This window comes from Dermochelys coriacea, chromosome 7 (genome assembly GCF_009764565.3).
Source record: "Dermochelys coriacea isolate rDerCor1 chromosome 7, rDerCor1.pri.v4, whole genome shotgun sequence".
NCBI lineage: Eukaryota > Metazoa > Chordata > Testudines > Dermochelyidae > Dermochelys > Dermochelys coriacea.
The window spans coordinates 59,301,871-59,315,214 of record NC_050074.1 but is presented as its reverse complement, the minus strand read 5'-3'; the positions used below and the strand labels follow the sequence as shown (position 1 = coordinate 59,315,214).

The 13,344-nt window shown below is 47.1% G+C and overlaps 1 protein-coding gene across 1 annotated transcript in view; it reads left to right on the top strand.

The window, feature by feature from the left end:
- Positions 1 to 7,007: 7,007 nt before the first annotated feature.
- VSTM4 (V-set and transmembrane domain containing 4) overlaps positions 7,008 to 13,344 on the top strand; it is a 51,210-nt gene continuing 44,873 nt past the window's right edge. Inside the window, exons 1-2 of the mRNA XM_038410431.2 lie at positions 7,008 to 7,159; positions 12,543 to 12,941. Coding sequence (XP_038266359.1) covers positions 7,105 to 7,159; positions 12,543 to 12,941 — 454 coding nt within the window. The 5' untranslated portion in view covers positions 7,008 to 7,104. The remainder of the gene's footprint in view (positions 7,160 to 12,542; positions 12,942 to 13,344) is intronic.

Genomic DNA, 13,344 nt, shown 5'->3' with positions numbered 1-13,344 from the left:
AGCTGCCTGTTGATGTAAGGCTATGTGTTAGTCTAGATAGGCACAATAAAGAAACAGGTACACGCGCAAGCTCTGAAGTGCGTGTGCATGTGAATGTACTGATGAAACCCATACCCACCACGTACACATTTCAAGCTGTAAGCAGATAACGGTTTAAAGATTTGACACATTAAAATGGGAAGAAAATGAAAATCTGTATGAGAATATGTTTCAAGGAACAGGTTTCAGAGTAACAGCCGTGCTAGTCTGTATTCGCAAAAAGAAAAGGAGTACTTGTGGCACCTTAGAGACCAACAAATTTATTTGAGCATAAGCTTTCGTGAGCTACAGCTCACTTCATCGGATGCATTTGGTGGAAAATACAGTGGGGAGATTTATATACACACACAGAGAACATGAAACAATGGGTTTTATCATACACACTGTAAGGAGAGTGATCACTTAAGATGAGCCATCACCAGCAGCGGGGGGGAGGGGAGGGGGGGAGGGGAAGGAGGAAAACCTTTCATGGTGACAAGCAAGGTAGGCCATTTCCAGCAGTTAACAAGAACATCTGAGGAACAGTGGGGGGTGGGGGGGAGAAATAACATGGGAAAATAGTTTTACTTTGTGTAATGACTCATCCTTTCCCAGTCTCTATTCAAGCCTAAGTTAATTGTAACCAGTTTGCAAATTAATTCCAATTCAGCAGTCTCTCGTTGGAGTCTGTTTTTGAAGTTTTTTTGTTGAAGGATAGCCACCCTCAGGTCTGTAATCGAGTGACCGGAGAGATTGAAGTGTTCTCCAACTGGTTTTTGAATGTTATAATTCTAGATGTCTGATTTGTATCCATTTATTCTTTTACGTAGAGACTGTCCAATGTACATGGCAGAGGGGCATTGCTGGCACATGATGGCATATATCACATTGGTAGATGCGCAGGTGAACGAGCCTCTGATAGTGTGGCTGATGTGATTAGGCCCTATGATGGTGTCCCCTGAATAGCTATGTGGACAGAGTTGGCAACGGGCTTTGTTGCAAGGATATGTTCCTGGGTTAGTGGTTCTGTTGTGTGGTGTGTGGTTGCTGGTGAGTATCTGCTTCAGGTTGGGGGGCTGTCTGTAAGCAAGGACTGGCCTGTCTCCCAAGATCTGTGAGAGTGATGGGTCGTCCTTCAGGATAGGTTGTAGATCCTTGATGATGGGTTGGAGAGGTTGTAGTTGGGGGCTGAAGGTGATGGCTAGTGGCGTTCTGTTATTTTCTTTGTTGGGTCTGTCCTGTAGTAGGTGACTTCTGGGCACTCTTCTGGCTCTGTCAGTCTGTTTCTTCACTTCAGCAGGTGGGTATTGTAGTTGTAAGAATGCATGATAGAGACCTTGTAGGTGTTTGTCTACAGCTCCAACCCCTCAGGCAGAAACAATGGATCGTCCTCAGATGTTCTTGTTAACTGCTGGAAATGGCCTACCTTGCTTGTCACCATGGAAGGTTTTCCTCCTTCCCTCCCCTCCCCCCCGCTGCTGGTGATGGCTCATCTTAAGTGATCACTCTCCTTACAGTGTGTATGTACACACCCCTGGAGCCCCGACCTGGGGTATTCTATCTGCTACCCAAGATCCATAAACCTGGAAATCCTGGACGCCCCATCATCTCAGGCATTGGCACCCTGACAGCAAGATTGTCTGGCTATGTAGACTCCCTCCTCAGGCCCTTCGTTACCAGCACTCCCAGCTATCTTCGAGACACCACTGACTTCCTGAGGAAACTACAGTCCATTGGTGATCTTCCTAAAAACACCATCCTAGCCACTATGGATGTAGAAGCCCTCTACACCAACATTCCACACAAAGATGGACTACAAGCCGTCAGGAATAGTATCCCCGATACTGTCACGGCTAACCTGGTGGCTGAACTTTGTGACTTTGTCCTGACCCATAACTATTTCACATTTGGTGACAATGTATACCTTCAAATCAGCGGCACTGCGATGGGTACCCGCATGGCCCCACAGTATGCCAACATTTTTATGGCTGACTTAGAACAACGCTTCCTCAGCTCTCGTCCCCTAATGCCCCTACTCTATTTGCGCTACATTGATGACATCTTCATCATCTGGACCCATGGAAAAGAAGCTCTTGAGGAATTCCACCATGATTTCAACAATTTCCATCCCACCATCAACCTCAGCCTGGACCAGTCCACACAAGAGAACCACTTCCTGGACACTACAGTGCTAATGAGCGATGGTCACATAAACACCACCCTATATCGGAAACCTACTGACCGCTATTCCTACCTACATGCCTCTAGCTTTCATCCAGATCATACCACTCGATCCATTGTCTACAGCCAAGCGCTATGATGTAACTGCATTTGCTCCAACCCCTCAGACAGAGACAAACACCTACAAGATCTCTATCATGCATTCCTACAACTACAATACCCACCTGCTGAAGTGAAGAAACAGATTGACAGAGCCAGAAGAGTACCCAGAAGTCACCTACTACAGGACAGGCCCAACAAAGAAAACAACAGAACGCCACTAGCCATCACCTTCAGCCCCCAACTAAAACCCCTCCAACGCATCATCAAGGATCTACAACCTATCCTGAAGGACGACCCATCACTCTCACAGATCTTGGGAGACAGGCCAGTCCTTGCTTACTGACAGCCCTCCAATCTGAAGCAAATACTCACCAGCAACCACACACCACACAACAGAACCACTAACCCAGGAACCTATCCTTGCAACAAAGCCCGTTGCCAACTCTGTGCACATAGCTATTCAGGGGACACCATCATAGGGCCTAATCACATCAGCCACACTATCAGAGGCTCGTTCACCTGCGCATCTACCAATGTGATATATGCCATCATGTGCCAGCAATGCCCCTCTGCCATGTACATTGGCCAAACTGGACAGTCTCTACGTAAAAGAATGAATGGACACAAATCAGATGTCAAGAATTATAACATTCAAAAACCAGTTGGAGAACACTTCAATCTCTCTGGTCACTCGATCACAGACCTAAGAGTGGCTATACTTCAACAAAAAAGCTTCAAAAACAGACTCCAACGAGAGACTGCTGAATTGGAATTAATTTGCAAACTGGATACAATTAACTTAGGCTTGAATAGAGACTGGGAAAGGATGAGTCATTACACAAAGTAAAACTATTTCCCCATGGTATTTCTCCCCCCCCCCCCCACTGTTCCTCTGATATTCTTGTTAACTGCTGGAATTAGCCTACCTTGCATGTCACCATGAAAGGTTTTCCTCCTTTCCCCCCCCTGCTGCTGGTGATGGCTTATCTTAAGTGATCACTCTCCTTACAGTGTGTATGATAAACCCATTGTTTCATGTTCTCTGTGTGTGTGTGTGTGTGTATATAAATCTCTCCTCTGCTTTTTCCACCAAATGCATCCGATGAAGTGAGCTGTAGCTCACGAAAGCTTATGCTCTAATAAATTTGTTCGTCTCTAAGGTGCCACGGGTACTCCTTTTCTTTTTGTGAATACAGACTAACACGGCTGCTACTCTGAAGTGTGTATGATAAAACCCATTGTTTCATGTTCTCTGTGTGTGTATATAAATCTGCCCACTGTATTTTCCACCAAATGCATCCGATGAAGTGAGCTGTAGCTCACGAAAGCTTATGCTCAAATAAATTTGTTAGTCTCTAAAGTGCCACAAGTACTCCTTTTCTTGTTTCAAGGAAGTATTTGAAAGTTTAAAAAAAAAACAGGAGAAAAGGATGAAGTTGAGGGTACACACTGTACGTGGTTTGGCCCAATTATTAAATATAAATATGTATAGGCTAATAGTTCCAAGTCTACAACAGTAAACTGTTTATTCAAATGAAAAGTTTTATTTGGGGATTAGGGATATATTGTTTTCTTAAACTCAGAGGTGGCATTGTGTTTTGAGTTCTGTTTTAGTTCTGCAGCAAACCACACTGATGAATGGAATTCAAAGCATTGAATCTACTGCATATTTCCCCCCGCCCCCGTCTTTCTGTCCACCAAAATAAACCCTGATATTTACCCAGAAAAGTTAGTAATAGTTTTTTGCACTAATGTTCACTTGTTTTTGTTGTTGTGGTAATAAACACTGATAAATTTCCAGAAAAAAAAATACAAACTGAAAATGAAGGGCCCTATGTACCTAGAGCCTCAAATCTATTTAGTTCAATGGGAGGTAGGCACCTCCTGCAGTGGCCTTCACTACCCAACAGTGTTGATGGAAGTTAAGGGCACTCGGGAATTGCTCAGCACATCTCAGGGTCAGTCCCTCGAGGTGCCCAGTTTTCATAAAACAGACACGTATTGCCTTGACTAGAAGATTATTGGCTCAGGCATGGAGCAGCTAAATCAGTACTAGTTACCCTAAGCAGGGAAGCGGGGATTCCAGTGGGCTGGTATCATGCACGCGTCACACAGGTTTAACACTAACATTTGATGTAATCCTACACAACTGGCAATAAAAGGATTAACTGACACTTCTGGATATTTGTGGGCTGCCAAGTGATAAACACCCTCAGATGGGGAGAGGGAGGGGCAGAGAGAGAGATTGCCAGCAATGCCCCTCTCCCCCCATAAACAGTTTGTCTCTCCATTTTGGTGGGGTGGCCTGGAGGAGCCCTGTGTTGGGGTGGGGCTGGCCAGAGAGAAAGGACGCTGTGGTCCAGTCTCAGAACACAGGGATCTGATGAGTCCTCCACTGAAGTCAATGGGACTGCACAGGGTATTAATCAGGGCAGGCCTGCATCCAAAACTGTCCAACTCTGGGGGCACTAAGACCCAGATGGTGCCACCCCTTCCCCACCACGTGGCCTGGGGGAGTGGGGGGGAACTGCAGGGAGAAGAGCTGCTGAGCCAGCCGATTGGAGCAGAAGCAGAGATGGTGCCAAAGCAGGGTGTGCTGGACATTCAGAAAGCTTTCTACAGTTGCGACAGGACTGTCTCTGCCCCGTGCTGTGAGGCTGTTTGCTCTAACCCTCCCCTCCCTCGCAGCCTCCTCACCTGAGCGTCACTCCACACCTGTCCCCCCTACCCTGCCCCATCCGCCTCACCTCCTTCCCTTCCCTTTCCATTTCGCTGATCCCCTCCTAAGTAACTCCCCAACCCCAAATCATGGTGCTAACAGGCCACTTACAGCCGTCGCACTGCTCACTCTGCTGGTGTGTGAGACCCCTCTCCCTGCACTGCAGCAGCCACATCTGCTTAGACTGTAAGCGCTTCGGGGCAGGGACTGTCAGCTACTCTGCCCAGCACCTAGCACAGTAGGGCTCTTAGGCACCACCACAATAAACATGATTAATAATTGCTAAAGGATGTGGGCCAAAGAGCTTTATATTGTGTGGCTAAAAATCACTTCGCTTTGCAGACTACTCAGCCATGGTATCTGCGCCCCGCCCCCAAGCCTCTTGCTTCCACTGAAATCAGGAGGAGTCAAGGGTGCGCCGCATCCAGCAGGATTGGGCCCTTAGGGTGGAATCTGGTGATTTTTTTCCCCATTGAGCCAGCTGGTGCTGCTCCTCTCTGATTGGCACCAGCTCCGGCGTGTGGAAGGGGGTATGGGCTCTGGGCTGCAGGGGTGAAGGCTCTGGGGTGGGGTCAGAAATGAGGGAGTTCAGGGTGTGGGAGGGGGATCCAGGCTGGGGCAAGGGGTTGGGGAGGGGAGGGCTCTGGCTGGGGGTGCGGGCTCTGGGGTAGGGCCGGGGATGAGGGGTTTGGGATGCAGGAAGGGGCTCCAGGATGGAGCTGAGGGGTTTGGAGTGCGGGAGGGGGTTCTGAGCTGGGGCAGGGGGTAGGGGCATGGGAGGGGTTTCAGGGTGCAGACTCTGGGAGGGAGTTTGGAAGCGGGAGGGGGCTCAGAGCTAGGGTAGGGGGTTGGGGCATGGGAGGGGTTTCAGGGTGTGAGCTCTGGGCAGTGCTCACCTTGGGCAGCTCCCTGCAAGTGGTGACATGTCCCTTAGCTCCTAGGCAGAGATGCGGCCGGGCGGCTCTGATACTGCCTCTGCCAGCAGGCGCTGCCCCTGCAGCTCCCATTGGCCACGGTTCAAGGCCAATGGGAGCTGTGGAGCCGGTGCTCGGAGCAGGGTGGGGGCAGCATACGGAGCCCCCCGGGCCATCCCTCTGCCTAGGAGCCAAGGGATATGTTGCCGCTTCCGAGGAGCCTCATGGAGCCAGGTCCAAAATGCGGGTGAAAAAAAATCAGTAAAAATCAAATAATAGTATGGGTAAAAACCCAGGAATTTGGGGGGTAAAAAAATCAGTAAAACATGAAAACCAAAAGGGCCTTACACCTTCCCCAGGGAGCTGGGGTCAGGATGAGTGCCATTGTAACCCACACCCCTCCTGGGTGCGGTGCTCTGTCCCCTCTAGTGGCACCCACGCCAATTAGAGATTGAGTTTGCTACAGCCTTCCCTAAGAGCCGAGTTACTTCTAGCTCCTGCAGTGGAGGCTCCTGCATTTAGCTTCAGAGGTCCCAGGTTCGAGCTACCCCGCCCAACTACCGTGTCTGTCCGTGTCACACCAGGAAAATGGAGCTGGAGCTGGGCCTGGACGAGGGCTGCGACCGGGACTGCCCCTCGTGACCTCTGCAGACGCTGGGATCGCCGGCTGGACGCCATCAGTGTGGGGGCAAAGCCGGGGCGGCGTGGGAAAGATTTCAAACTCTTCCAACAAGGGCGAGAGGGCTGGAGGCAGGAAAAACGCCCCCGTCCAAATACCGTGGCGCCCGCAGGGAAGCCTCAGCTGTGAAGGGGGCTCTCCCCGGGCCCTTTGCGGCCTGGGAGAGCAGGTCCCCTCCGGGGATGGGTCGCACAGCCCCAGCTGGAGATCTGCGCTCTCTCCCCCCGCCCCGCCCCCAGAGCCGGTCCTGGGGGAGGGACCCCGCAGAGCTCCCCAAGGGGTCAGGAGAAACAGCAGGAGTCGCGGGCGGGGGCGAGGAGAGCAAGAGGAAAGAGGCCGGGATCCGGGACGAGGGGGAAGGGGAAGAGTCGGGAAGGAGGAGGGGAGGAGATGGAGGGGAAGGGGAGAAGGAGGGAGGAGAGAGGAAGGGGGAGGAGAGGCGAGCTTCAGGCGGGGAGAGAAAGCAGAAGGGTCCCTGTGCGCTGTGGGCGATGCGCCTCCTGGCCCTGGCCCTGGCCGCGCTGCTGGCCCAAGCGCCCACCCCAGGTAAGGAGCGGTGGGGAGCGGGGGCGGAATCTCCGCACGGCTGCCCCCCCCCCCCCAAAAAAAACCTGCCTCCCCCCGGCAGCGGACCCCGGTCCCCCGCGCTGGCTCGGGGGAAACCTGCGTCTCAGGTTAAGTGACGGGGCCGTGCAGGGCGCCCGTTCAAGGAGAAGTCACAGCCCCCTTGTGCTTTGCCCCCCAGCCCGGGAAAGGGGGGGCCGCCCCGAGACGCACACCCCGGAGCCGGGCTGACTTCGGGCCGTTTCTTGTTGGATCGCCCAGCCCCAGCCCCAGCCCCAGCCCGCTGATCCGCCTCCTGCCCCGGGCCCCGCTTGTAACCCGAGCTGCGTCCCTGCGCTTTCGCAATCATTTCTTCAGGCTCGCCCTCGGGTGCGGGCCGCTCCGGCTCCGATCATTTCAGACCCTGGAAGCGGGTGCAGATACTCGGCCCCAAACTCCAGCCAGTGCCTCAGCTTCGTAAGCAAAACCAGGAGGAAAAGGAAAAGACGCTGGAAGAGTTAAAACCCCTCCCCACGCCCCTCCCCCCAATGTAGAGTGTGGGACAATTGTCACTTTCTGCTCAACAGGGTAGGAACAGCATACAGCTCACGGCAGATATTAAAAAAAAACCAAACACACAAACACAAAAAACATCACCCTCTTTACTAACACCTTGTACAGTACTAAAGCTTCAGGAATGTTAAACCTCTAGTTTACTTTGCATCAGGTTGGCTGGTAACTTTTTGCACTTCTCTCAGCTTGGGCAATTGAAACTAGACTTGGCATTTTGACTTCTCTACTCAGTTCCACCAACTTAAGCCTTGCTTGCTTCCTGCAGAGGGGGCGGGAGGGCTTAATAAAATATCATGTTTCCACTGAATTTAAGAAGAAACCATGAAAACATTTCTTGTGTGACTAGAGGTGAATTTGTAGCAGTGAGAGATTTGGTGGACAATTTTCAAATGCATCTAAGTGATGTAGCAGCCTAAGTCTAATGAGAAAGTCCATAGACTTTCAATGAGACTCAAAATCCTTTTTGAAAATGGGATTTATGCACTTTTTTAATTTTTACCAGCAACGTCTAGGCTTCCCAGATATGGGGTTCACCTGGGTACTGCTGATTAACAAGAATTAATATTCTGATGAGCACACCACTTCAAACCTGAACTTCAGAGTTTGGGGATATTGCAAGGAGGGATTTTTGTTTGTCTAGCTTTGAATTCCGGATCTGCATCTGCCTGTCAAAGTTTTGAAGGATGAATGGAGGTTCAGGCCAATCTCTGGAGCTAGGCTGAGAAGTTTTCTTTGAGAGAGGGGCCTCCTAACTGTTGAAAATTTAAAAAAATCTCAGTCCAACTGAAAACAGCTAGTTGCTTGTTGTGATCTTTCTTGCCACATGCTAATTATTTTTATTAAATATTTTATTATTGTTGCTCAGGGGTGTGAAAAAAACTCCCCCAAGTGACATACATTTGCTGGCCCAAGCACTCATGTGCACAGCGGTATGTCAGCGGGAGAGCTCTCTCCCGTCGGCATAACGCAGCTACACAAACACTTTTACAGTGGCACAACTACATTGGTACACCTGTGCTGCTGTAAGCTTGTAAGGGTAGACCTGGCCTTAGCAACAGGGGGAAATCTTTGCAAGATGTCCCTAGTGTAGACAGTCTTGCAACTAATCCACTATCCCAGGATGCCTCCCAGCGAGCCAGGGAAAAAGGCACTTGGGATAGCCAAATGAGACTAAAGCATTGACAATTACAGCAGCCAGTTGTAAATAAAGCTAGACCAGACAAAGGCCCTTGACAATTAGGAACTCTGCAATTCAGACAATGCAGACTGGAAATAAGGAGTACATTTTTAACAGTGAGTAACTAACATTTGGAACAACTTACCAAAGGTCGTGGTAGATTCTCCGTCACTGACATTTATTAAATCAAGATTGGATGTGTTTCTAAAAGCTCTGCTCTAGAAGTTATTGTGTAGCAGTTCTCTGGCCCGTGTTATACAGGAGGTCAGACTAGATGATCACAGTGGTCCCTTCTGGCCTTGGAATCTATGAATGTATGAAATGAGTCCTGAATATTTGACTTTTTTTTTTTTTTTTTTTATTTCTTCCATGTACTATAAATAGTTCCCTTCTCAGGCAGTGGTAACAGCAAGACTAAACTCTTGTGGTGAGCTCTGTCTGTGCTGCAGCGTTTTCATTCCCTGCCTTCCCGAATTTCTCCCCATTTGAAGCAGCAATTGTGTAAAGTCTGCGCACTCAGCACTGTATGCGCGCAAAGGTCTGCTGCTCTCTAATTGATGGAGCATTCTCCTCTATTGGAAAGGAACCTGTTACAGGAGTATCCTTCGCTTGGGGGCTGAGCCAAACCCACCGAAGTCAGTGGGAGGCCTTCCACTGTCTTCAATGGGCTTTGGATCAGAGCTTTCATTACTGTATGCGTCTACAATATCCTCAGTTTCCCCAAATCTCCTACTGTTACAACTATCATGCTGGCTCCACTGGTGCCTCACTGGCTCCATCAGTTACTATGTTTGCTTGTTTTAAATACAGCATTACCTAACTCTGCTTGCAACAGGATTAGCTGACACGATGATTAAAATGCTAGTGGCTTCAAATACATAAAGCTCTCCCTATTGCTACCCCTGCGGAGCAGCTCTGGTGATAGCAATAGCAGGAACTTTTAGGAAAAAGAGTCTGCTGTTGCGTGTTTGGACCAAATCCTACATGCCTTACTCATATAACTGGTGCTCTAGAGTCTATGGGCTTTCTTGCTTGGGAGAGGTGAACTGAATTTGATCATTTCTTTGGAACAACCACAAAACCTATCAAAAAGCCAAAAACTTGGACTCATGGACATGAAAAAAAAAAAGAAAACTTTTATACTGGGGCCAATAATCAGGTAGAAGTGATCAGAGAAATTGGAGAAGCTGTTTGAATTGCCTACACTGGTCTCTGCCACCGGCAGTATCTGAACTCCTCTTTTATGTACTCTGTTGTGTATTTTTTGGCATTGTGTGCTGTCTAGTTTTAAATTACTCAAACAACGGTCTCTTACTCTGGGAAACTAGGCCACAATTAGAGCTGGTCAGCATTTTTTGAACAAAAAGTTTACATATCAAAAAAGGACATCATAAAAATGGTTTGTCCTGAAAAATGTCAGGATGTTTGAATAATTTCCAATAACATTTTAAAGTGCATTCAACTGACTAAAATACATGATTTTGGTCAACCAAAATATTCAAATATTTAATAACGTTTGATAAATAGGTCATGAACATTTATAAAAAGCCCTGATATTTTTAATGAAATTAAATTTCTCATTTTTGATCAGCGTTATCCACAACCTTAAAGATCTCATTTAGGGTGTAAGCTTTTTGAGATAGCAGGCCTATTTCCATCTCTCACTGTAAAGCATCTAGTTAGTGCACTGCTGGCGTTAGACAAATAAGTAATAAACCATCATCACCACACTGCAGGCAGGCTTTTCCTGCAATTCAGCCTAAATCTCCTTTCCTTTATTTCAAGCTGCTATTTCTACTCATACCCTGGCACAATCCAAAATAATCTCTCTCCTTGGGATTTACAACTTTCTGTGCTTATGGACAGTTATCATGATCCCTCAATTAATATTGCTGATCAAGACTATATCTAGCTGGGTCATATATCTTCTTACAAATCAATTCAAATAAGAACCATTCAGTATTATGAGATAATAAGGATGATATTTTTAATTTCCTCTGAATTTCTTTTTTTAAATGGCCCTTATTTTTTAAAACAACCAACCAACCAACCAAACACAAAAAAGTAGAATGGTCTATAAAAAAGGCCCAAAACAGTACAGGAATCCATGGTTTTACTGTAGTGTTTGGAGATGTTACTGTAATAGTAGAACCTAGCTTTTCTCAGCTGTAGATCTCAAAGCACTTTACAAAGGAGGTCAGTATCAATACCCCCATTTTACAGATGGGGAAACTGAGGCAGAAAGGGGCCATGCTTTGCCCAAGGTCAGCCAGCAGCCTGAACCACCAATAGAATTCACATCACCTGAGTCCTAATTCAATGCTTGATTCACTAAGCCACCCTACTTTTTGAATAAAGAGTCTACATTTAAGTATCTGTAGATATGTAATGCTTTATTTGAAGTCATAGCCTACTAAAGTAAAATATATAACCACAGCACAACACTCACTTTCACAGCTTAGAACTAGCACCTCTACTTCCAATACTCCTGCAACAGCAGATGGAAATACTTGACTTGCTTATTTTGAAGACAAGTATATGCTTGTGTTTCAGGAGATGATGTCAAACAAAATGCTCTACCAAATGCTCATCCTCTCTTGGTTAACCTGTTCCTTGCTGATGTGCTGAAAAAGTAACTGGAAGGGAGAGAGCTATTCTCCCTTGGTTGCATATATGCCATTACTGTTTGTACAAACGAGGCAGAGAGGCCAGAATAATACTTCACATTTTCAAAGCGCATTTCATCCTGAAGGACCCCAAAGTACTTTGCAGAGGGGATTGCAAGGACCATTTGTCTGCTGCTGAAATACAGCTAGGGTTGAGGGCAGCACACTATTCGATAACACATTGGAGACAATCTGTGGAACTCATTGCCACAAGACAAGGTTGAGGTCAAGAGTTTTGTAGACTTCAAAAGTAGATCATAGATAAGGAGAACATCTATAGTTATATTAGAAATGAAGAAATAGGAATATAATCTTTCATGCTCCAAGGTATAAGTCAAGCAGTATCTGTCTGACAAGATCAGGCCTGTATGTGTAGATATGCCATACCTATCTAGTACGGGATTTCTTCCACCTATCTCTGATGCAGTTGGTACTGGCTACTGTTGGAGGCAGAATAGCATGAATTAGACATAGCACTAGTCTGATCCCAGTCTGGCAATTCCTACATGGGGAAAGTTTAGGCAAGAACACTAAGGCAAATGCCTTGAAATGAATGTCATAGGCTCTTTAGGTTTCAGAGTAGCAGCCGTGTTAGTCTGTATTCGCAAAAAGAAAAGGAGTACTTGTGGCACCTTAGAGACTAACAAATTTATTAGAGCATAAGTTTTCGTGAGCTACAGCTCACTTCATCGATGAAGTGAGCTGTAACTCACGAAAGCTTATGCTCTAATAAATTTGTTAGTCTCTAAGGTGCCACAAGTACTCCTTTTCTCATAGGCTCTTTAATATCCATAGAGGGTACCCAAGATTTCAGGGTTTAAAAGCTCATCAGAAAGTCTTTATAAACTCAACTACACAGACCTCAATTTATCTGCCTCAGAGTTACCTGCGAATCTAACTGTTTGCTGATTCAAGTGCTTTTGTGCGGCTATGCATGGAAGATTCTCATGATCCATTCTCTCCTTTGCAGATGTTTGCGAGGCTCTGAATGTGACAGTCTCGCCAGGACCGACAGTGCAATACACCGAGGGAGACAATGCTACTCTGTATTGTCACGTTTCACAAAAGAAACGGACAGACAACTTACTTGCTGTCCGATGGGTTTTTGCCCTCTCACCCACACAGGAGTATCTGATGATCAAAATGACTAAATTTGGGATTGTCCAGTACTATGGAAATTACACCCACCGCTTCCACAAGCAAAGACTTCGCCTTCTCAAAGAGAGACATGGAACAACGTACAAATTCCTAATTCTGAAGCTCCGGCCAACGGATCAAGGCCATTATATATGCAAAGTCCAGGAAATTGGCAAGCACAGGAATAAGTGGACTGCATGGTCAAATGGCACAGCAGCTACTGAAGTAAAAGGTGAGGATGCATCTGATGCTACTGAGTCTGATCCTAACCTTTTTTTTGCTCATTATCGTTAATTGTTGGTTTTCTCCCCATGTCAAATTAATCCAGAAGCAGGGCCAGCTCTAGGATTTTTGCCACCCCAACCAAAAAAATTTTTTGGTCGCCCCGGCTTTCTTTTTGTGGCCCCCCCTGCCCCCACACCAACTCCTCCCTTTCCCAACCCCTTCCACAAATCCAGAGTGACGCCCCTAGAAATGTGCTGCCTCAAGCACCTGCTTGTTTTACTGGTGCCTAGAGCCGGCCCTGTCCAGAAGATGCTTGAATTTAGGGTTTTTTTCCCCAAAATCATTTAGAAATAAATCATATAATACTTAGCTTCATAAATAATAATTATACCTCAACTGAAAAATTAAAG